The sequence below is a fragment of the Blennius ocellaris genome, assembly GCF_963422515.1.
Source record: "Blennius ocellaris genome assembly, chromosome: 3".
Taxonomy (NCBI): Eukaryota; Metazoa; Chordata; class Actinopteri; order Blenniiformes; family Blenniidae; genus Blennius; species Blennius ocellaris.
This window is the reverse complement of record NC_137652.1, coordinates 2,878,286-2,904,080: the sequence shown is the minus strand read 5'-3', so window position 1 is coordinate 2,904,080 and position 25,795 is coordinate 2,878,286. Positions and strand designations below refer to the sequence as shown.

At 49.9% G+C, this 25,795-nt stretch overlaps 1 protein-coding gene across 1 annotated transcript in view; it reads left to right on the top strand.

Moving 5' to 3' along the window:
- The first annotated feature begins 8,766 nt into the window (after nt 1–8,766).
- The window catches only part of rptor (regulatory associated protein of MTOR, complex 1), a 153,870-nt gene continuing 136,841 nt past the window's right edge, over nt 8,767–25,795 (top strand). The window contains 2 exon segments of the mRNA XM_080520290.1: nt 8,767–8,886; nt 12,947–13,121. Coding sequence (XP_080376416.1) covers nt 12,954–13,121 — 168 coding nt within the window. The 5' untranslated portion in view covers nt 8,767–8,886; nt 12,947–12,953.

Below are 25,795 nucleotides of genomic sequence, written 5' to 3'. Positions count from 1 at the left end.
ACAGTGGAACCATCATTCACATTTGCTTAGAGGAGTTTTTTCTTCTCTCTCTCTCTCTCTCTCTCTCTCTCGCTCAGGTCTGCATTATTTATAATGTTGAGGGAACGCTTAGAGATCTCAGTGTTGTTGTACCATACTGTTTATTTATATACAACAAATCAGCAGCAGTGATGACGCCCTCATAAATAATCCAGAGGCAGAGGGGTGAGCGCTTGCTGTCAGCGGCTGGCTCGTTTGGCTGCACAGAATCACTGCTCAACAACCAGAATGCCTCATTAATTCTCTGCACTAATAAAGTAAGATCTCCAGATGCTGTTGCTTTTCATTGGAATCACACCTTCAGGGACTGCATGTTATAAGAATCTCTTTTTCGCCAATATGAGCCACTTCGGCTTCAGATTTATCGCCTATTGTTCTTGAGTGCAGCTGCTCGCTCTGCTTAAACTCTCCGTCTTTAGTTATTGTACTTTCATTGGGCTCGCATGTTAATTTATAACTTTGAGTAATGGGAATTGATCACAAACTGAATTTCAATTCTATCTCAGTGAAAATCCGCTTTGATGCCGTTTGACTTGTGACACGAGGACAGTGGTGAGCTGGTGGGTTAGTTGTTGGTAGGTTGGTTGATTTATTAGTCAGGACAAGTCCTGAACGTTTTTGGGCTCTAAGCAGAATAGTGATCGGTTAAAGGTGCAGAAGATTTTAGTGTGTTGGAACCAGTGCGCTTTAGTTAGACTGCTTTCCATCGCGAAGCACGACACAGGATGTGATTCTAACCCTGACCCTTTTTTTCATGAAGATATTGAAGGTTAATATTTGCATAAAATTAATGAAGTGCAATGAAGAACGACCAAAAACTGACACTTCCATAACGTGTTAAACAAGCACCTAAGCAAACTGCCTACTTCCCCTTCCACCAGTTACACCGATTAACAAACCGACTGACCTTCAGCCATGTTCCTACTAACCTACAATCACCAACAAATCCACCAGTCTGCGGCCAACCCAAGAGTCACCAACAAGCTGTCGGGTCAAACAGACCAACTGACCTTAACCTTAGTCTTCCCAGTTATCTAACCAATTAATTCACCAACCCTAAAACTAACCCAGTCAACCCAAACCCAACTAACCCTACCCAACCAACCCAGACCCAACCCAAACCCAACTAACCCTAACCCAACTAACCCTAACCCAACCCTAACCCAACCAACCCTAACCCTAACCCAACTAACCCTAACCCAACAACCCTAACCCAACCAACCATAACTCTAACCCAACCTTAACCCAACCAACCCAAACCCAACCAACCCTAACCCAGCAAACCCTAACCCAACCCTAACCCTAACCCAACCCTACCCAACCAACCCTAACCCTAACCCTAACCCTAACCTAACCCTACCCAACCAACCCTAACCCTAACCGTACCCAACCCTAACCGTACCCAACCCTAACCCTAACCGTACCCAACCATAACCCAACTAACCCTACCCAACCAACCACCAAACCAAAAATACCAATCAATTAACTAACTTCCAACTAACCCACTCATCAACCTATCTATCATTCTATCAATCGTTCTTTCATTCTGTCGATCGTTTGTTCGATCGATCATTCTATCAATCGTTCTATTGATCGTTCTATCGTTCTTTCATTCTTTCATTCTATCAGTCCTTCTATACTTCTCTCTTTATCCTGTATATTCTCCTCCTCCACGTATTTACAGTGAACGTGTGACTCTGGTTCTCTCCAGCTAGCAAAGCCTCGACGCCCGTCGCGAGTCGCCGGGCGTCAGAAGTGACTCCCTGTCACTCGACAGGAGTCTGACGAGCCGCGACTCTTCGCTCCGCCGGCCCCGTCCAACACAAAGCAACATCCCCATTAACCAGACGTCACTTAGAGACTGAGGGTCACGGTCGGTCGGTCGCTCGGTTCTTATGCGCTTCCTCCTCGTTCCAGCCTCCTGTCAACGCTCATCTCCCTCTCTCTCCCTCTCTCTCTCTCTCTCTCTCTCTCTCTCTCTCTCTCTCTCTCTCTCTCTGTCCTGTGGATATATTGTCCATTCAGCACAATGAAAAACGCTGAATCTGAGGCCGTTTGTCTTCAATCTTCAGCTGAGCAAGACGAATCTGAATAATTACATGAACTTTTCATGAAGGCAAAGTGTGGCGTCCCTCACCTGCCGGAGCAGTGGCAGGTAATCTTTCAGGTGGGATCACGTTTGTTTTTCTGGAAGCAGGACACACACACACACACACACACACACACACACACGGCTGACACCCACATTCATTCAGTCGACTGGGTGTCGTCGGGGCTCGTATGAACTCATTGATCACGGCTAAGAGGACCCATGTCTGGAGGATGTGTGCTCCACCATGCCTGGATTCGGTCACGAATGAATAGCTACCTGCGTAAGTGGCTATCGATTATCTTGTCAGTACACGCTGCCGGCGATTACAGAGGAATTGCGTGAACGGGGGGGGTGGGTGATTCACACATCTCTCGCAGCTCATTATTGACCAAGTGTTTGGTGAGGTTCCGTCGTCACAAGTCACAGTTAAGATTTTGCCTTTGAAGCAGTTTTTCGTGGCTTGGGAGCGATCGATGCTTCCGTCTCTGTGTAGAAAGTAGCTGCGATCAGCTCACCTGAGGCCGAGTTTAACACTCAAAGATGGTTCAACTTTTGTTCCTGTTGATTTTGAGCGACTGGAGGAGAACCGACCATCGTGTCGGGGCGGATTCAACGTTTTTTCCAGTAATGGGAATTGATCACAAACTGAATTTCAGTTCTATCTCAGTAAAAATCCGCTTTGATGTCGTTTGACTTGTGACACGAGGACAGTGGTGAGTTGGTGGGTTAGTTGTTGGTACGTTGGTTGATATATTAGTCAGGACAAGTCCTGAACGTTTTTGGGCTCTAAGCAGAATAGTGATCGGATAAAGGTGCAGAAGATTTAGTGTGTTGGAACCAGCGTGCTTTAGTTAGACTGCTTTCCATCGCGAAGCACGACACAGGATGTGATTCTAACCCTGACCCTTTTTTTCATGAAGATATTGAAGGTTAATATTTGCATAAAACTAATGAAGTGCAATGAAGAACGACCAAAAACTGACATTTCCATAACTACGTGTTAAACAACCACCTAAGCAAACTGCCTACTTCCCCTTCCACCAGCTACACCGATTAACAAACCGACTGACCTTCAGCCACGTTCCAACGAGAAGCAAACGCAGAAAACTGGAGATGAATTTTCTGGCCTTTTTTCTGGTTCTTCCATTTTTCTCTTGGTCACCGGCAGCAACATTCTTCTTCAAATCGCCTCAGCTCGTTGCTGAACGTCCTCATTACAACCCAAATCTACAACATCACGAACGTCTACCTGAAATGTTTGGCGACTTTAAAGAGTGAGAACCGACCGGCGCCGTCCGGCAGACCGACGTTGTGGCCGCCGCCACGGCCGTCATCCACGTTTTCTTGAACCGAACCGTCCCGCTTCCTCCCGCGCTTCCTCCCTCGCTTCCACCCGCGCTTCCTCCCTCGCTTCCTCCCGCGCTTCCTCCCTCGCTTCCTCCCGCGCTTCCTCCCGCGCTTCCTCCCTCGCTTCCTCCCGCGCTTCCTCCCGCGCTTCCTCCCGCGCTTCCTCCCGCGCTTCCTCCCTCGCTTCCTCCCGCGCTTCCTCCCGCGCTTCCTCCCGCGCTTCCTCCCTCGCTTCCTCCCCGTTTCCTCCCGCGCTTCCTCCCCGTTTCCTCCCGCGCTTCCTCCCGCGCTTCCTCCCGCGCTTCCTCCCCCGTTACCTCCCGCGCTTCCTCCCGCGCTTCCTCCCGCGCTTCCTCCCGCGCTTCCTCCCGCGCTTCCTCCCCCGTTTCCTCCCGCGCTTCCTCCCGCACTTCCTCCCCCGTTTCCTCCCGCGCTTCCTCCCGCGCTTCCTCCCGCGCTTCCTCCCACGCCTCCTCCCTCGCTTCCTCCCGCGCTTCCTCCCTCGCTTCCTCCCTCGCTTCCTCCCGCGCTTCCTCCCTCGCTTCCTCCCACGCTTCCTCCCTCGCTTCCTCCCGCGCTTCCTCCCTCGCTTCCTCCCGCGCTTCCTCCCGCGCTTCCTCCCGCGCTTCCTCCCACGCTTCCTCCCGCGCTTCCTCCCGCGCTTCCTCCCCCGTTTCCTCCCGCGCTTCCTCCCTCGCTTCCACCCGCGCTTCCTCCCGCGCTTCCTCCCGCGCCTCCTCCCTCGCTTCCTCCCGCGCTTCCTCCCTCGCTTCCTCCCTCGCTTCCTCCCGCGCTTCCTCCCTCGCTTCCTCCCGCGCTTCCTCCCACGCTTCCTCCGACTCTTCCTCCCGCGCTTCCTCCCGCGCTTCCTCCCTCGCTTCCTCCCACGCTTCCTCCCGCGCTTCCTCCCGCAGCCGCAACTCAAACACGACCGTCCCGCGGCCGCCGACAGGCAGAGGAATGGCGTGACGTCTGTGTAAACGCCGGCCTCAGCGGACGCCGCCGCTCCGATCGCTGTGGGCTTGTCTTTCAAACTCCAGTCGGGGACATGATGGATTTACAATTTGTATTCTCGGTCAACCTTGGGTGTGAGTTATGACGGCTGGGTGTCTCACCGCCGCCGCCGCTGCTGCTGAGAGTAAACACTCGCCATCATTATGCAACGCCGTGCCGAGCCTGAATCCCTGCAGCAGCCTGTTCTGTTACAACTCCTGGAAGAAATCTTCCACCTGCCAGAGACGGAGCGAGACGTCTGAAGCACGGCGTTACTCTGCGTTCTGTCTGATAACCTTGAGTAGCAGCGTGGTTCGACACGCTCAACCTTCTTAAGTGTCTTTATCCACCTGGAATTCAACGATTCGTCCATCACAGCCACAAATCCACGACGCCGTGGGACCAAAGTACCACGGAAACGTTCAAACGCCACACGGAAAGGCAAGAAGCCGGACTCTAACCGGCGTTCCTCTCACTGTGAGCGAGGCACACCAACCACTACACCACTACTTTAGGTCTGTGCTACAACTTCCTGTCCAGCGAAGCTGAGTCCGTTTTTTTGGGGGGGGGGGTTTGTTGGAAAAAAAAAAAAATCACAGGCGCAAAGGAAGAATGTTCCAACTGCTTATAAACCTTCACAACACTTCATGTACGGTTTTATTTGAACTCATAAACGCCTTTCCAAGATATACGTACGGATCAGGACTGGATCAACATTGTTTATTTTGTCAAGATATTCAAAAGGACGTTTTCTAAAACCTTTTCTACTATTTTCCCTCGTTGACGGCACTAAAAGTTAGATTTGATCAATCTTCAGCTTCCACACCTCTTTTGTTTTGCCTGATCTACAAACACGTGGTGGTCTGATCCTGAGCCCCCGGTGTTACGACGAGTTCTGCTTCAGAACAATTTGAGGGTCTCACAAGTCGGCTGGATGTCGTTATTAAGAAAATCACTTTATCTGCAAAGTTCTTTATTTCTTGTTTGTGTGTGTGTGTGTGTGTGTGTGTGTGTGTGTGTGTGTGTGTGTGTGTGTGTGTGTGTGTGTGTGTGTGTGTGTGTGTGTGTAATGACAAAACATGACACGTCAGCTTTTGATGCTGTTTACTTGACGTTTCAAGTAAAAACTCATACTTTTTGCCTTTTTTTCGTTTCAGAAAAGTTTCGTGTTTCCGACGTCGTTTTCACGTCGGGCCACTAGTTGGTGCTGTTGTTGGTTTGTGTAACGAAACCACGTAAACGTATATATATATATGTCTTTAAAAGAGAAGAATTGCCTTTTTAAACCAATGTGACATTCTTTTTTTATTGGAGTTCTTTTGTATTATTTATTTCTGATTATTTTATGATCATTTTTTCTCAACTTCCACAGTTTGTTCTGGAGAACTTTCCCGAGGAAGTGAAATAGCCCCAGTGATTGTGAATCCATGGCTCAGACTGATCATGCAAAAAGAAAAAGAAAATTCAATAATAATCGAAAAAAAAAAAGAAGAGATTTTTTTCCCCCTCCATCAGGGATCTTCCATCTTCTTTGAAAGCTTGTGGTGTTTTTATGAGTTTTTATTGTTGTGCTCTAAACATTCCGCCTCCCGCTGAGCGACTGGAAGAAGATTTCACCAGAGAGAAAAATGATTGAGGTCTTTACTTCCGCTCACATGATGGAAACGTTTCCCGCTCCCTCGGATCCACACACTCATCCGTCTCTCTTCTCTCCGGCCTCGGAGGGAATCAATCCACCCGAACGGGAGGTTCTGCCCCCCCTCCCGCCTTGCCCGACCCCCCCCCCCCCTTTCAGGACAGGAAGCCCCCCAATCTTCTCCTTTCTCCACTCCTCCGTCAGCGACCAGCCTTCCCGAGGTCACAACCTCCATCACCTGAGGAGATTGGATGGTGCCCCCCCCCCCCGCCCCCCCGCCCCTGCAGGACGCTGAACGCCGGACATGGACGGGACGGGAATATTTTCATGCTCCGTCCATCTGCTGCAGCGTTTCCATGTTTTCTGATGAGCTGACGGTCCAAAGAGCCGTTTGTCGTCCTTTGTGAAGATGAAAGCAGCGAGGCCTCGGAGCAGAGGGCCGGCGTTGACGGAGGGCAGAGTGGTAAACATGTTGATGGTGTCGCTTCTATTAACGTCAGCAGCGACTCTCTGGGGGGGGGGGGGGGGGGGGGGGGGGGCAGATGGGACGGCTTCTCCTCTCCTTCAAAAACAAACCTTTGGCTCCCGCTGCTTGACAAACGAGTGCGACGCTTTGACATCAAAGGGTGTGGAGGACAAGTCGGGTGTAAAGAACCGGCGTGAGTCATGCAGGTGCGGCGAACGCTTTCCTACGACGAGGTCAGAGGAACTCGGCTCTTTGTTTCGTCAAACCGTCAGTCGCCTTTAAACTCTGTCTTATTACTTTTACTGAAGTATGTTTTGTGTCGTACTTCCCTACATTGTTAAATTAAGAACATCGCGCCCCGGGAATACTGCAGTGTATTATATAGCAAAGTGCCGCTAGCATCACAATAAAGAGTCGGACGTCGGGATCCAGCGCGTGAAGACTTGTGGAGTTCTGCTGAAGTTGAACTGGAAACCAACCGATGTGAAACGCTGCCGTGTGTTTAATTCAGGAGCTGGAAAGGCGGCGGCGGCGTTATGATGCAGCGTTACTGCGTTTGCCCCGAGAGGCCGAGCTGGATTTACTGCACATCCCTCTGATAGTATGGGCGACTGTTCTCTCTCACTTGAGTACATTTTTAGATGAGTAATTTTACTTGTGGTTGAGTAAAATTTTATCACAGCAATTGTGTTTTTACTTGAGTGGGATATTTTCGCAGTGAAATCCTTTCGACGTGATAAAATAAAACCTTGTCGATGAGCTTTGAAGGATGTTTTTAATAATAATGGTCCGGTTAAGAGTCCAACACAAAACATGCTCAGGTGGGGGCGGAGCCTCACATGGGGGCGGAGCCTCAAAAGAACACGAGGGAAAATAAGATGGAAACCAAAGGAAGAGGAACATGTTAAGCCCCGTTTGTGGTTCTAACCTTAACCGGATTCCAGAAAGGAGGTTCAACAATCCCGGAGTTTCAATAAAAAGCCATCATCAGTGGAGCCCTGGTACCACGAGTTACTATGGCAACAGACCAACTATACAGGTATTTTGCTGTAAAAGTCCCGGCGACTGGGAGAAAACCGCTGCCAGAGTCAACGCACAAGTTTGAACACGTTACTCCACTGACTTTACATTTAATTTAAGATCGCAGCAGACGGGTAGAAATAATAAATAGTTCTAAAATCTGAATGTCATTTTGTTGCAATGCAACAGGAGGAAGGCGACTTGGAAGCAGCGAGAGGCTTATATGTATATATATGCTCTGATTTTAATTTTAGTATTTAAATTGATGTAGGCTTTTAAATAAAAAATAAAAAAATTAATCAGTAGCTACTTAAATTTAAACCAGTCACAAAATGTTGTTTGAACTCGTCTACTACTCAGTAGAGTCACACAGTGTTTAGGTATTTTTATTCAAATGGAATAAATTAGTAATATACGACACACACACACACACACACACACACACACACACACACACACACACACACACACACACACACACACACACACACACACACACACACACACACACTAACCCTCTACACACTATTGCTTCACCAATATTATAAGGAAAAACGTACTGCTCTGCATTAAATGTGCTCTGATGTGAGAAACCGGTTGATTGGTTGAATAATTAATACAGTAAAAAAAAAAAAATTTTGTGACAGTTGTGTTTTTTTCCTGAACTCTTTGGTTTTTATTGTTTTATTTATTCATGTATTTATTTTTTAGCTGTGTATTGTTTCTCGACTTTTTTTTTTTGTTTGTTTGTTTTTTTTTTCGAGCTGAGCGTCGTTTATACTCTAGTGTGTGACGTCATCCGCCCGGGTGACGTCGGCTCGCCGCGGCCCCGCCCCCCGCGGTGCATGCCGGGTCCACCCCAACATGTCTGCGCCCTTGCAGCAGTGCTGAACAGAGACTGTCCGGAGGATTTTTGGGGATTTCCCGAGTGTTCCCACAGAACCGCCGCCCGGAACCGGCCCGCGGGCCCGCTGGTGAGTCGCAGACCCCCGCTCTCCGCCCCTCCGGTCCTCGAGCAGTGCGGCTGCTGCGCGGCGTGGCTGAGGCGGACTGTCCGTGTGAAGATGGGCCTGGTCTGCAGCCGCTTCCCATAGCGAAGAGCCGCGGGGAGAGCCGCAGATTCCCCTGCAAGCACGCTCCGGTCCAGCTCGGCCTCGACGGCTTCGACATCCTCTACCGGCTCTGGACGCTGCCCTACAACCTCCTCACCCGCATCGTCTGCGCCACCGTGTCCGTGATCGTCCGGAGGCGGAGAGGCTCCCCGGCCCGGGTCGATCATCCCCCCGCACCGAGGTCCGCATCTGCCGGCTGCACCGCACCACCACCACTCCACTAGCACCACCACCACCACACCACCACTCTACTAGCACCACCACTCCACTAGCACCACCTTACTCCACCGCACAGCACAGCTGTATATCCATAGCTGCTTGTTTTGCCTGCCAGCTGTCGGTCAGTCTCCTCCCGTCAGTCTTCTCTGGTCAGTCTTCTCTGGTCAGTCATCTCTGGTCAGTCATCTCTGGTCAGTCATCTCTGGTCAGTCTTCTCTGGTCAGTCTTCTCTGGTCAGTCTTCTCTGGTCAGTCATCTCCGGTCAGTCATCTCCCGTCAGTCATCTCCCGTCAGTCATCTCCCGTCAGTCATCTCCCGTCAGTCATCTCCCGTCAGTCATCTCCCGTCAGTCTTCTCCCGTCAGTCTTCTCCCGTCAGTCATCTCCCGTCAGTCATCTCCCGTCAGTCATCTCCCGTCAGTCTTCTCCCGTCAGTCTTCTCCCGTCAGTCTTCTCCCGTCAGTCATATCCGGTCAGTCATCTCCGGTCAGTCTTCTCCGGTCAGTCTTCTCCCGTCAGTCTTCTCCCGTCAGTCATCTCTAGTCAGTCATCTCCGGTCAGTCTTCTCTAGTCAGTCTTCTCTAGTCAGTCATCTCCGGTCAGTCTTCTCCAGTCAGTCTTCTCCGGTCAATGTTCTGTGGTCAGTCTTCTCCTCCGGTGGGTCTCCTCCGGTCAGTCTTCTCCTCCGGTCAGTCTTCTCCTCTAGTCAGTCTCCTCTTGTCAGTCTCCTCTAGTCAGTCTCCTCTAGTCAGTCTCCTCTAGTCAGTCTTCTCTAGTCAATGTTCTGTGGTCAGTCTTCTCCCGTCAGTCTTCTCCTCCGGTCCGTTTTCTCCGGTCAGTCTTCTCCCGTCAGTCTTCTCCGGTCGGTCTTCTCCACCAGCAGGTGTTTGACAGCTGAGCTGGTTGACCCGTCCCAAAGTGTCTCCATCATCAACATCAGGACAAAACGTCCACTCTCAGTATCTCAGTCTCTCAGAAACACACACACACACACACACACACACACACACACACACACACACACACACACACACACACACACACACACACACACACGGTCTGTATTGTTTGTCTCTGGTTCTGTTCCTGGTTCTTCTGGCTGGTTTATTAATGATCCATGAAGCGCCGCCTGCTGGAAGCTTGTTTTCAGAAGTGGCGTCGAGGCGAGAGGCGATCGTGTCTTTTCTTCTCAGAGGAAGACGACGAAGGGGAAACTTCCTCCTCTTCCTCCTCTTCCTCCTCCTCTTCCTCGGCTGTGGCAGGATGAGTTAGATCAGGGGTGTCCAACATGAGGCCCGGGGTCCAGAACCGGCCCACCAGACCATCTGATCCATCGCCATGGGATTTCTGAAGTGTGAAGTATAAACATGAGGCTGATCGAAAAACACTCGATCGGCAAAAATGACATTCAAAACCGCCCTTGGTCAGAATTAATTAATGCAATCTGTGGAGGTCACATGACGCAACGCCTTTCACAATAAAACGACGAGTCCAACTTATGGGAAGTGACACTTCAGACACGTAAACTCAAGACAATTTCCAGATGATGACAAATTGTTTTAATCCTGAATAAACATATGATATCCAGATAAGGTGACTGGGTTTTTTTTTTTGCAAATATAATAATATCTGATTAACTTTAATATAGATATTTCAGAATAGACTGGAAAATTCTTGCAGTTACAAAAGGATCAAATGAAGGAAAGACTTTTGACATTTGTCCATATCTGCAGTTTAATATGTGACGTTTGACTTGTTGGGCCTCCAGAGGTCAGAGGTCAGGTTGATGTGGCCCCTCGACTGAAATCAGTTTGACGCCCCTGAGTGAGAGCCTGCAGGTCACTGGGTCGCTGGCTCTTCCTGGTTCTGGGCACAGAAATCTAGCCGTCAACCGCTTTGGGTGTTTCTCCGTCAACCGCGACCGTTTGGAGGACGGCAGGAGAAAGTTCACATATTTATCTGTACGTGCAGGAAGCAACAGGACAAAGTCCTCAAAGGACAAAGAAAGGAAAAAACAACAACTTAACATTACCTGAAAATAGGGTGGCAAAATTCCCGGAAATTTTCAAAGTTGGAAACTTTCCATGGGCATTAACGGGAATTTATGGGAATAAAACAGAAACGTACAAAATTGAAGGTTGGGCCTCAGCCGGGGTCCGTGTATGTTTTGATCATTGGATTTTCCATTTTACTTTTTTTTTGAAAAAAGTAAGTTCTTAAAGCCACTCACTTTAAGAAGTGTGGCTAACTAGCACCGCTAGCACAGTGGACCACAGCGTCTCTGGGTAAATGATGTCCAGTTAGCCTGAGTGTGGCTAACTAGCACCGCTAGCACAGTGGATCACACCGTCTCTGGGTAAATGATGTCCAGTTAGCCTGAATGTGGCTAATTAGCACGGCTAGCACCGCTAGCACAGCGTCTCTGGGTAAATGATGTCCAGTTAGCCTGAGTGTGGCTAACTAGCACAGCGGATCACAGCGTCTCTGGGTAAATGATGTCCAGTCAGCCTGAGTGTGGCTAACTAGCACCGCTAGCACAGTGGATCACACCGTCTCTGGGTAAATGATGTCCAGTTAGCCTGAATGTGGCTAATTAGCACGGCTAGCACCGCTAGCACAGCGTCTCTGGGTAAATGATGTCCAGTTAGCCTGAGTGTGGCTAACTAGCACAGCGGATCGCAGCGTCTCTGGGTAAATGATGTCCAGTCAGCCTGAGTGTGGCTAACTAGCACCGCTAGCACAGTGGATCACACCGTCTCTGGGTAAATGATGTCCAGTTAGCCTGAATGTGGCTAATTAGCACGGCTAGCACCGCTAGCACAGCGTCTCTGGGTAAATGATGTCCAGTGAGCCTGAGTGTTGCTAACTAAAGTTTTGAATGGGACTTTTTTTGGGTGTAGGGGAGTTCATTTTCATATTTTTGTTGTTCATTAAAATAATTGTTCAAGAATTAAAACTAAATTCTACTTCAGTTAAATCAGTTGAAATGTCATGTTTATTTTAATTGTATTATTTTACACGGATGTTAGCTTCTGACAAAACAAAAATATTTACATTTACGTTTGTATATGGAACAGTTTGTTTAAATCACCCCCAATTTCCAGTTAATTCCCAATAAATTCTCAATAATTCCCATGGAAAGTTTACAATTTGGAATATTTCCTAAATTCCCATGGAAAGTTTCCGGAAATGTTCCGCCCCTTTGCAACCCGACCTGAAAACCTTCCTGGTGGCCTCGGCCCCCCGGGGTGGTACTGCGGCCCCCCCCACAAGAGTTCCATTCACATCCAGAGGACAAACCCCACACACACACACACACACACACACACACACACACACACACACACACACACACACACACACACACACACACACACTTCCACTCCTCATTGATGAGATTTACTGCTGATTTTTCTTATTTTCCGCTATTGTTCTGTCAATTATCGAAATCATGTTGCTGTTTTTTTGTTTTTTGTTTTTTGTTTTGTTTGTCTGTTTTTTTGTTTTTTGTTCTTTGTTTTGTGTCCTTTTGTTCTTGTCTTTGCGATCATTGTTGTGATTATTTAGGTTTTTGCTCTGTTGCTGCTCAGGCTGGTTTAATCTCATGGCAGTTGGAAAATATTTGGATCACTGTGATTATTGTATTATAATGAAAAAAAAGAAAAATGTATGTAGCACTAACAAGGGTATTGTATGTTTCTCCCCACCAAGTCTACTTCCTCTCCTCTCCTCCACCTCTGACTCTGGTTTCTAGAAAGTTTCTCCTGTTAGAGGAGTTTTTTCTTTCCACAGTCGCAAACACACCTGCTGCTCATGTGGATGTTGGGCTTTTCTATTTTCTCTATAAAAGCACATTGGAACGACTGTAATGTATTTAAAAATGTCCTTTTTTTATGAAAAAAAAAATTAGATAAAAAAGACATATCTTTAACCAACAAAAAAAAAGAAAGAAAAGAAAAGAAAACCTTCCTTGTTTTAAGTGTCCGTCACTGACCGGTGGTCTCCCCCCCCCCCCCCCCACAGGGCACTCATGAAAATGGACCCGGACCTGCTCCACTCGCCGGCCGTGGGCCTGGCCGAGGAAGAGGAGGCGGACATGAACGACTGGAAGCTTCCGCTGGCCTTCATGAAGAAGAGACACTCGGAGAAGATCGAGGGCTCCAAGGCGCTGGCGCAGAGCTGGAGGATGAAGGACCGGGTGAGTCTGGCTGGCCGGCGCCTCCAGGGTCAGCTGACCGCTGTGGGCGACGGTGGGGCGTTTGGGATTGTCATGATCGAAAATGGGGAAGAAAAAAAAAAGAAGAAAATTCTGTTGCACTTCTCCAAACCAAATTCCCACATCCGTGTGGGAAAAGTGCACCTGAAGGAGCTGGAACTGGGAGTTTCCCACTGGGAAAGTGGAACTGGGGGGGAGTGGAGTCGACGTGGCAGGAGGCTCTGGTGAAAGTGGAGAATCGTTGACGCATCATGACAGGAGGAAGCAAAATAACGGCTTTAAATTGTTCCTGGCAACAAATGTCTTCCGTCAATTACATGAAAGTTTCAATTAAGTCCATCAGACTCGTCCAGAAATGTGAAAAGACTAAAAACAAAACAATCAAGATTGAGCTCAATGTGTTGGAATTAAAAGATTCACTTCCTGAAGCTTTGAAACCTTCAACATATTGAAGTGGAAGATTACTGCAGTGACGATCTGGTGTTACTGGTCAGAGTGTGGCTAACTAGCACTGCTAGCACAGCTAGCACAGCGGATCATAGCGTCTCTGGGTAAATGACGTCCAGTTAGCCTGAGTGTGGCTAAGTAGCACCGCTAGCAGAGCCAATCACAGCGTCTCTGGGTAAAAGATGTCCAGTTAGCCTGAGTGTGGCTAACTAGCACAGCGGATCACAGCGTCTCTGGGTAAATGATGTCCAGTTAGCCTGAGTGTGGCTAGCTAGCACCGCTAGCAGAGTGGATCACAGCGTCTCTGGGTAAATGACGTCCAGTTAGCCTGAGTGTGGCTAACTAGCACCGCTAGCAGAGTGGATTACAGCGTCTCTGGGTAAATGACGTCCGGTTAGCCTGAGTGTGGCTAACTAGCACCGCTAGCAGAGCCAATCACAGCGTCTCTGGGTAAAAGATGTCCAGTTAGCCTGAGTGTGGCTAACTAGCACAGCAGATCACAGCGTCTCTGGGTAAATGATGTCCAGTTAGCCTGAGTGTGGCTAACTAGCATAGCGGATCACAGCGTCTCTGGGTAAATGATGTCCAGTTAGCCTGAGTGTGGCTAACTAGAACAGCGGATCACAGCGTCTCTGGGTAAATGATGTCCAGTTAGCCTGAATGTGGCTAACAAGCACCGCTATCATGGATAGCAGAGCGGATCATAGCGTCTCTGGGTAAATGATGTCCAGTTAGCCTGAGTGTGGCTAACTAGCACTGCGTCCACTCGAATGTCTTGTTTCCTCCCATTGCTATTGTTTCTGGTGTGTTGTTCTCTGCTGTGTGTGTGTGTGTGTGTGTGTGTGTGTGTGTGTGTGTGTGTGTGTGTGTGTGTGTGTGTGTGTGTGTGTGTGTGTGTGTGTGTGTGTGTGTGTGTGTGTGTGTGTGTGTGTGTGTGTGTGTGTGTGTGTGTGTGTGTGTGTGTGTGTGTGTGTGTGTGTGTGGCGTCATTACAAAAACAACCAACAGCACCAACCAGTGGCCCAACATGAAAACTGCACCGTAAACACAAATCTTCTCTGAAACGAAAATAAAAAAAATTCAGAGATTTTCCTGAAAACAGCGTCGGTTTCATGAAAAACTAAATAAAAGGGAGGAAATGAAGAAGTTGGCAGAAGTTGTTCTGAGACCCTCAAGTTGTTCTGGAGCGGAACTCGTCGTAACACCGGGGCTTCAGTACCAGACCAGCACACGTTTTTTTAGATCAGGCAAATAAAAAGAGGTGTGGAAGCAGACGATTGATCAAACTTAACTTTCAGTGCGCCACCGAGGGAAAATAGCAGAACATGTTTAGAAATCGTCAGTTTCAATAAAACAGTGTGGCTCCGGTGCACCAGATCGGTGTTTCTGTCGTGTCGGTGGAAATGCTGAACAAAAACATAAAAATTGCTGTGTTCACTTGGATCGTTGCCGTGGAAACGTTGCCAGAGCTGTTTGCCCCCCCCCCCCCCCCCCACCCCGTTGGACATTTGGCTTGCTGGTTATTACCATGTGAACGCTGATAACTTGGAAGTCGGAGCTCCCCGGGTGGTAATTATCCCGCTTCCAAGCTGTACGGCGCGGCAAAGTGGGTGGATGATGATGATGATGATGATGATGATGATGATGGCGGGACGCGGGTCTTCGACCAGCCGGGCCGGGTGGTCTCGTCTTCATCGCGGCGTCTGTTTCGCCGTTCTGCTGGAGGCTTGGCTACACTTTGACTCGACGCTAACGTCCACGCGGCGCCCCCCTCCCCCCCCCCCCCCCCCCCCCGCTCTCATAAAGCCATCGATTGATCGTCGCCGCCGCCGCCAACCTGATTATCCCTCGGCCTCGCCGCCATTACGACGCCGGCGAGCGTCACTTTAGCCGTACGTAACCCCCTGAGACCCCGCACCCCGGGACGCCCCGGTCGCCGTGGCGATGGGAGATGTCGTTAAACGTGAGGCCGCTGCGGCGTTAAAAAGAGGTGAAACGGGCGGGATGGGCTCGGCGCTCCTGTCGGGACGTCACGCCAAGCCCACTGCGGAGCAGCTTTTATTGCCGCGGAGCAGCTTTTATTGCCGCGGGGCTCTCGGACCCTGGTTTGTGAACTAGAAAGAAGGATGTGTCCTTTGACTCGTCGTGCCTCCGACTTGAAGAGAGCTCTTCGTCTTTCACGCCTTAGCGTTGGTTCCGCCCCGGGCGCTCGCTGCAGCCGGGCCGGGAAACACAAATGGATACAAATGAGAAGCATTTTTTTAGTTTTTTTTTTTTTTTTTTTCCTGGAAATAAGTTTCTCCTGACCAATCAGACGCTGCAGACGGAGGAAGCCTGTTTAGGTCAGATCATCAATTCTCTTTACGGTTTTGTCCATTAGTTCTAATGGATTTCCGGACTAATTCCGAGATAAAAAGGGTTTTTATTCTGTCTTATGTCTTCATGCCTTCAAATCTGTTCCCCTCTTTATAGGGTCCGTCCACACCAGGAACATCTGGTTCACCTGAACCAGATGTTCCTGGCCTGTCGTCCACATGAGGCGGTTTTAGAAACGTGGAAACAGGTTTTTCCCAGGTCCCAGAGTTGGGAAATTCTAAAACCCCGGCCCCAAAGACGATCATCTGTGTGGGAAAAAGATGAGGCAATCCCCCCCCCCCTCCCCCCACCGCGGTCCGTGATGTCTTCAATTAGCCACCACAATCAGGGACTACAAGCTGCAGAAGCTACTGACGCTAGCAGCCAGAGGAGCAGGGCCATAGACCTATAGAACTAGAAGCTACTGACGCTAGCAGCAGGAGGAGCGGGGCCATAGACCTATAGAACTAGAAGCTACTGACGCTAGCAGCAGGAGGAGCGGGGCCATAGACCTATAGAACTAGAAGCTGTTGACGCTAGCAGCAGGAGGAGCAGGGCCATAGACCTATAGAACTAGAAGCTGCTGACGCTAGCAGCAGGAGGAGCGGGGCCATAGACCTATAGAACTAGAAGCTACTGACGCTAGCAGCAGGAGGAGCAGGGCCATAGACCTATAGAACTAGAAGCTACTGACGCTAGCAGCAGGAGGAGCGGGGCCATAGACCTATAGAACTAGAAGCTACTGACGCAAGCAGCAGGAGGAGCAGGGCCATAGACCTATAGAACTAGAAGCTACTGACGCTAGCAGCAGGTGGAGCAGGGCCATAGACCTATAGAACTAGAAGCTACTGACGCTAGCAGCAGGAGGAGCAGGGCCATAGACCTATAGAACTAGAAGCTACTGACGCAAGCAGCAGGACGAGCGGGGCCATAGACCTATAGAACTAGAGCTACTGACGCTAGCAGCAGGAGGAGCAGGGCCATAGACCTATAGAACTAGAAGCTACTGACGCTAGCAGCAGGAGGAGCAGGGCCATAGACCTATAGAACTAGAAGCTACTGACGCTAGCAGCAGGAGGAGCGGGGCCATAGACCTATAGAACTAGAAGCTACTGACGCTCGCAGCAGGAGGAGCGGGGCCATAGACCTAGAGAACTAGAATCTACTGACGCTAGCAGCAGGTGGAGCGGGGCCATAGACCTATAGAACTAGAAGCTACTGACGCTAGCAGCAGGAGGAGCAGGGCCATAGACCTATAGAACTAGAAGCTACTGACGCTAGCAGCAGGAGGAGCAGGGCCATAGACCTATAGAACTAGAGTTATTAACAGGTTTATGAGCAGGAATCTACTTCTGAACTTCAATGTACTCTGTCTTCTTCTGTGTTTCTGGTGTGTTTGGTGAGTCACAGCGCCCCTACAGGCCTGGCAGGTGAACTGCAGCCTCGTGTTGAGTCGAGTTCATAGTGACGTGTCGACGGAGGTTGTTTTGAGAAGGCTGGGTATCGTTGTGTGGATCGACCCATAAACTCCAATCTGTATACCTTCTGTATACGTTCTTCTCTTCCTTCCTTCCTTCCTTCCTTCCTTCCTTCCTGCAGCTCGTTGAACTCGGTGTACCAGTCAGGTCAGTTTGTATTCAGGAAGTTCCTCCCGGTGGAGGAAGGTGCAGCGCGAGGCTTACCAGCCTTAAATGATGCTCTGCACCGTGGGAAATCAGGTCTGACACACACACACACACACACACACACACACACACACACACACACACACACACACACACACACACACACACACACACACACACACACACACACACACACACACACACACACACACACACACACACACACACACACACACACACACACACACACACACACAGTTTAGTGCTTGTTCTGAGGACAGGGTGAGCTTACGGAGGGACGGAGGGAGACGGGATCGCTTTCCATTAATGAGTCATTGAAACGTTAATATATTTATATATTCATGTTTATGCAGCCTGGAGGTCCGGATCAGAGCAGACTGTTGTTGCAGGATGTTGTGTCACCTGAAGCCGGTGGTTCGGTTGGTGGACGAGTCCAGCGTTTGTCTTCCTGCGACCATCCGAAGAGGCACGTCGTGCTTCTTTCAGGGAATCTCAAACGTCTTTTATAGTTAACGCTGATATACGTCAGAAGACGGATTGAAAAATTATTTTTTTTTTTTTAGTTGTCGTCGTTGGAGCCATTAACTTAGACTCCGTTTCCACGACAACTTTTGAAGTGAAAACGACGTCCGTTCAACTGAAACCCTGAAAATAGTGGTGTGTGTGTGTGTGTGTGTGTGTGTGTCCTGCCTCTGCCAAGTCAAACCTCCAGCGGTCCTCAGACGTGTTTTGCTCCATCAGTGTGACGGTGGAGAACCAAGGTCACAGTCTGGGCTAATAAAAAGTGAGCTGATTGCAAAGCGTTGGCGTTCGCTGAAATATGGCTTTGTTTGTGACGTTGGCGGCGGCTGGCGGTGCGGCGGGAGGGTGAGCGGCGGGAGGGTGAGCGGCGGGAGGGTGAGCGGCTCGGATTCGCTTTATGGAGCGGCAGCCAGCGTTGTGGGTCTGAGCCTTAATGAGCGGCATCGTGTTCACGCTGGTTTCACGCCACTTTGATTGACTCCCTTCAGAAAACTGAAAACGCCCGGATCGTCCTCACCGGCCGTGTTCTCCTTTCCTGAAGACGTTTATATATCACTCCAGGAATTCTTATTTTTTATATATCTATTTTTTTTTTTTATTATTATTATTTCATCACTCCAGGAATTCTTTCTTTTTTTATATATTTTATATATATATATATATATATATATATATTTATGTATATTTTTTTATTATTTTATCACTCCAGGAATTCTTTTTTTTATATATTTTCTTTTTTTTGTTATTTTATAACTCCAGGAATTTTTTTCTATATATATTTAAAATTATTATTATTTCATCACTCCAGGAATTCTTTCTTTTTTTATATATTTTATATATATATATATATATATATATATATTTATGTATATTTTTTTATTATTTTATAACTCCAGGAATTTTTATATATATATATATATATATATATTTTTTTTTTTTTTTATTTGATCACTCCAGGAATTCTTTATATATATATATATATATATATATATATATATATATATATATATATATATATATATATATATATATATATATATATATATATATATATATATATATATATATATATATATATATATTTCAAATTATTATTATTTTGTCACTCCAGGAATTCTGAGCCGTCTCGCTTTTTATTTTCTTTTAAATTGCGGACTTGCTGAGGTAGCAGCATTCCGGCCGTCTCCATGAAGACGGAGTGTTTTTTTTTTTAATTATTGTTACCCCCGTTTCCATGGAGACGGAGATGAGTTGGAGCAATTTTAGAAAAGTTGTGACGCACGGACACGTAGGTATGGCACCAGGCGTGAGTGGTCCTCCTCTTATGGCTGATAGGTCTATACATGGAGACAGGGACTTGCACATCCATTCATGCAGAGCGACATAAATAAACCTGGAGACACAACAAGTGTCAATAAATCAACACGTGGAAGGAAAACAGCACATCGCGTCTGATTGTCTTTCTACAAAGAAACAATGAAACAAAACAAGAGTGTTGATTCTCCCATTGTTTCATATTAACAGTCAAATATTAAAATCAAAGATCAAGTGTGAAGGATAAAATAAGAATTAAAAACTCATAGGAAACAATAAAATCCTCACACAGAGAAAAAAATAACCAGGACTGATTCTACCAAATGGCTCCGTTGACTTCATGTAATGTGGATAATTGTGTTGTTGCTCAATCCTCCGTCAAACCTCCGTTTGGCGTGTTTTTCCACGCGGCAGTAGTGAAATCAATAACCCGTCGATACGCGAGCCGTTGTAATAATGGAGGCGTGAGCTCCTTTATCTTCTGCACCATTAGTCCAACTCGATCAATGTGTGCAGCTCATTAGGCAGCGAGGAAACGCCGTGCGTGCGTCTGATTAAAGTAAAATCCTGTGTCGGTGGCTTCACATCTGGTTTTAAATTTAAAAAAAAAAACAGCTTGTGGTTAGAGAGCGGCTCTCCCTCCTGGGGGGTGAAGCTCTGGACGTTTTCCCCGTCAGAAGCAGGTCCAACTCTCAGCTTTACGCCTCTATTTTTTTTGGGGGGGGGGGGTGGTCTTCCCGTCCGGGTGTCAAACATCTGACCCGTTGCTTCCAGTTAGCGACGGCGTGCCGGCAGCCAATCGATGCCCTCCACCATTTTAATAACCCGGGTTTATAGTGGGGGCCGAACAAATGGATTAATCAGGGGCCATTGATCGGCGGCGGCGTGGGAGTCTTTCAGAGGTCTCGCGGGGAGAAGGCTGAGGGAACCCCCCCCCCCCAGAGTCCTGTTCGGTTATTAATGAGAGGAGGATGGCCGCCGGTTACACGCTCCGGCCACACACAAAAAAACAGGAAGACGTGCGAGTGATTTATCTCCTCCCCCATCGCGTTCCTCATTTACTGCCAATAACGGCGCAGGAGCCTCGTCCATTCGTCTTCCGTCCCCGCGAACCGACGACGGAGCCGCGAGGCTCCGTGTCAACGGGACAACTGGGTGGAGGAGAAACACCCAGCTGACCGCTGCCACCGGTTGTGGGTCACAAGGTGCTCCAGCTTAGATTGTCAACCCCCCGTCGCTTTGTCGTTACAAACGTTCTCTCACGCTTTCATCTTCTGTTGAGATCAAAGCAGCTTTTGTGTAATTTGGTAATCAGTTGATGAAGTGGAAAATATTCACCTATTAAAAGCTCCACGCAGAGGCGTTTTTTTTTTTCTCCCACTTCTGATCTCCGTCACTGACGGATGTTTTAGTCTGTATTTGTTCCGCACTGGGTATTTTCATGTCGTTTAAATTGGCGGAACAACGACGAATTCTTGTTTCACTGGTATTTGCTTTTAAAGAAAAAAAAAAAGCGGTTGTGGAGCATCTTCCTCCTCCTCCTCCTCCGACATCCAGATTCCAGAGGATTCTCGAGTGGCGGTTATTAGAATCACTCCTTAACGTGGACATTCAGCAGTTTCTCTCTGCTTCGTGTGATAAATGTCGTATCGTGTTGCTCCGCCGTGGAAAAACACCTCCCTCGCCTGCCTCCACTATCTTGGCTGACATTTTATCTTCGGTGACGGAAACATCTTTTCCCCCGCCGGATGTCGGGGTCAACGCGGCGCCGACGTGTGCTGCCATTTCGGCTGTTGTATCTTTAAAGGCCAAACCCGATTGCGCCTCTTCTTCCCCGTCCTCCAGATAAATGTCTTTTCCCGGGTCGCAGGTGGAGATTGACAAGACGCACACTCGCACTTTATTTAGTGTCGATAACGGCGGAATCTCCTGGCGCCCGTACGTTTGTAATAAAATAGAAAAACCCGAACCATTTGAGGACAAATCTGCACCGATTCAGAACTCCGAGACGGAGGGTTTCGTCCTGCGCCAGTGAACACCAGTTCTTCTGTATTAACGGCATCCCGCTTCTCTTCATGTCGAGTTACGATACGATAACCACTTGGACAAAGAGAAGCAGAGAAGCTTTGCGAGTTTCCTTTTGAGCCCCTCATTGACTTTCCACCGCGACGCTTGTTGATGGAAATCCTCCAGCTCTGTGACGGATGAAGGGAGTGAGACTCTGTTTGGGCTCGGTCGTCTGGAGAGGCCTCGCTCCTCGTGGAAATCCTCAAGCGTCTCCGTTTGAGGGAGCCGAGAGTCGGCAGCAACGCTTCAGACCTTCCTTCACGGTCTTCCCGCGGCTCTCCGAGGAATTTCCTCCGATTGGTTTTGTTACTTTGAATGTTTCACGAGGTTTTTCATGCAGTTACTGGAGTTGTGAGAAGCTGTTGGTGGTGAAGGGAGGCGATAAACGGACCCTAAAACTTAACAAAAGCCCCGTTTTTACGTGAAATCATTAGTCGCCTGCATTGATTTTTAGCTGAGGCGCGAGACAGCGGTGGGAATTGATGGGGTTTTTACGATTCTGACTCAGTTTTCGATTCTGCCTCACCATTAGGTTCTTTATTGAACTGAAAGCTGCAGGGTGAACGTCGGAGGACGAGCTCGCCGTGCCGCTGCTGATGTGTTGAGATTCTCTCCGGAGCGGCGCCACGTTCATTCAGAGTCATCGCTGCTGAGGGAGCAAACGTTTCTGCATATTAGTCCGCTCTCCTCCCGAAGATGGAAAAGCCACTTTACCAGTTTCGCAAGTTGTGCAGTTCTCGTCCTTTTCTCCTGAAATGGAACCAAACTTTGGAGCTTTTGTGTCGCGTGGTCGTCGTGTTTCCTGCTGCTGTTCCGGGGAATGGCGCTACGTCGCCGTGTTCTGTTATGTACCGCCGCGTTCTCGTTGCATACCGCCGTGTTCCCGTTATGTACCGCCGTGTTCCCGTTACGTACCGCCGTGTTCCCGCTACATAATGCCATGTTCTCGTTACGTACCGCCGTGTTCCCATTACGTACCGCCGTGTTCCCGTTATGTACCGCCGCGTTCTCGTTGCATACCGCCGTGTTCCCGTTACGTACCGCCGTGTTCCCGTTACGTACCGCCATGTTCCCGTTACGTACCGCCGTTACGTACCGCCGTTACGTACCGCCGTGTTCCCGTTACGTACCGCCGTTACGTACCACCGTGTTCCCATTACGTACTGCCGTTACGTACCGCCGTGTTCCCGCTACATAATGCCATGTTCTCGTTACGTACCGCCGTGTTCCCATTACGTACCGCCGTGTTCCCGTTATGTACCGCCGCGTTCTCGTTGCATACCGCCGTGTTCCCGTTATGTACCGCCGTGTTCCCGTTATGTACCGCCGTGTTCCCGTTACGTACCGCCATGTTCCCGTTACGTACCGCCGTTACGTACCGCCGTTACCTACCGCCGTTACGTACCGCCGTGTTCCCGTTACGTACCGCCGTTACGTACCGCCGTGTTCCCATTACGTACCGCCATGTTCCCGTTACGTACTGCCGTTACGTACCGCCGTGTTCCCGTTACGTACCGCCATGTTCCCGTTACGTACCGCCGTTACGTACCGCCGTTACGTACCTCCGTGTTCCCGTTACGTACCGCCGTTACGTACCGCCGTGTTCCCGTTACGTACCGCTGTTACGTACCACCGTTACGTACCGCCGTTACGTACCGCCGCGTTCCCGTTACGTACCGCCGTGTTCCCGCTACATAATGCCATGTTCTCGTTACGTACCGCCGTGTTCCCATTACGTACCGCCGTGTTCCCGTTATGTACCGCCGCGTTCTCGTTGCATACCGCCGTGTTCCCGTTATGTACCGCCGTGTTCCCGTTATGTACCGCCGTGTTCCCGTTACGTACCGCCATGTTCCCGTTACGTACCGCCGTTACGTACCGCCGTTACCTACCGCCGTTACGTACCGCCGTGTTCCCGTTACGTACCGCCGTTACGTACCGCCGTGTTCCCATTACGTACCGCCATGTTCCCGTTACGTACTGCCGTTACGTACCGCCGTGTTCCCGTTACGTACCGCCATGTTCCCGTTACGTACCGCCGTTACGTACCGCCGTTACGTACCTCCGTGTTCCCGTTACGTACCGCCGTTACGTACCGCCGTGTTCCCGTTACGTACCGCTGTTACGTACCACCGTTACGTACCGCCGTTACGTACCGCCGCGTTCCCGTTACGTACCGCCGTGTTCCCGCTACATAATGCCATGTTCTCGTTACGTACCGCCGTGTTCCCATTACGTACCGCCGTGTTCCCGTTACGTATACGCCGTTACGTACCGCCGCGTTCCCGTTACGTACCGCCGTGTTCCCGCTACATAATGCCATGTTCTCGTTACGTACCGCCGTGTTCCCGTTATGTACCGCCGCGTTCTCGTTGCATACCGCCGTGTTCCCGTTATGTACTGCCGTGTTCCCGTTACGTACCGCCGTGTTCCCGTTATGTACCGCCGCGTTCTCGTTGCATACCGCCGTGTTCCCGTTATGTACCGCCGTGTTCCCGTTACGTACCGCCGTGTTCCCGTTACGTACCGCCGTGTTCCCGTTACGTACCGCCATGTTCCCGTTACGTACCGCCGTTACGTACCGCCGTGTTCCCATTACGTACCGCCATGTTCCCGTTACGTACCGCCGTTACGTACCGCCGTGTTCCCATTACGTACCGCCGTGTTCCCGTTACGTACCGCCATGTTCCCGTTACGTACCGCCGTTACGTACCGCCGTTACGTACCGCCGTGTTCCCGTTACGTACCGCCGTTACGTACCGCCGTGTTCCCGTTACGTACCGCTGTTACGTACCACCGTTACGTACCGCCGTTACGTACCGCCGCGTTCCCGTTACGTACCGCCGTGTTCCCGCTACATAATGCCATGTTCTCGTTACGTACCGCCGTGTTCCCATTACGTACCGCCGTGTTCCCGTTACGTATACGCCGTTACGTACCGCCGCGTTCCCGTTACGTACCGCCGTGTTCCCGCTACATAATGCCATGTTCTCGTTACGTACCGCCGTGTTCCCGTTATGTACCGCCGCGTTCTCGTTGCATACCGCCGTGTTCCCGTTATGTACTGCCGTGTTCCCGTTACGTACCGCCGTGTTCCCGTTATGTACCGCCGCGTTCTCGTTGCATACCGCCGTGTTCCCGTTATGTACCGCCGTGTTCCCGTTACGTACCGCCGTGTTCCCGTTACGTACCGCCGTGTTCCCGTTACGTACCGCCATGTTCCCGTTACGTACCGCCGTTACGTACCGCCGTTACGTACCGCCGTGTTCCCGTTACGTACCGCCGTTACGTACCGCCGTGTTCCCATTACGTACCGCCATGTTCCCGTTACGTACCGCCGTTACGTACCGCCGTGTTCCCATTACGTACCGCCGTGTTCCCGTTACGTACCGCCATGTTCCCGTTACGTACCGCCGTTACGTACCGCCGTTACGTACCGCCGTGTTCCCGTTACGTACCGCCGTTACGTACCGCCGTGTTCCCGTTACGTACCGCTGTTACGTACCACCGTTACGTACCGCCGTTACGTACCGCCGCGTTCCCGTTACGTACCGCCGTGTTTCCGCTACATAATGCCATGTTCTCGTTACGTACCGCCGTGTTCCCATTACGTACCGCCGTGTTCCCGTTACGTATACGCCGTTACGTACCGCCGCGTTCCCGTTACGTACCGCCGTGTTCCCGCTACATAATGCCATGTTCTCGTTACGTACCGCCGTGTTCCCGTTATGTACCGCCGCGTTCTCGTTGCATACCGCCGTGTTCCCGTTATGTACTGCCGTGTTCCCGTTACGTACCGCCGTGTTCCCGTTATGTACCGCCGCGTTCTCGTTGCATACCGCCGTGTTCCCGTTATGTACCGCCGTGTTCCCGTTACGTACCGCCGTGTTCCCGTTACGTACCGCCGTGTTCCCGTTACGTACCGCCATGTTCCCGTTACGTACCGCCGTTACGTACCGCCGTTACGTACCGCCGTGTTCCCGTTACGTACCGCCGTTACGTACCGCCGTGTTCCCATTACGTACCGCCATGTTCCCGTTACGTACCGCCGTTACGTACCGCCGTGTTCCCATTACGTACCGCCGTGTTCCCGTTACGTACCGCCATGTTCCCGTTACGTACCGCCGTTACGTACCGCCGTTACGTACCGCCGTGTTCCCGTTACGTACCGCCGTTACGTACCGCCGTGTTCCCGTTACGTACCGCTGTTACGTACCACCGTTACGTACCGCCGTTACGTACCGCCGCGTTCCCGTTACGTACCGCCGTGTTTCCGCTACATAATGCCATGTTCTCGTTACGTAC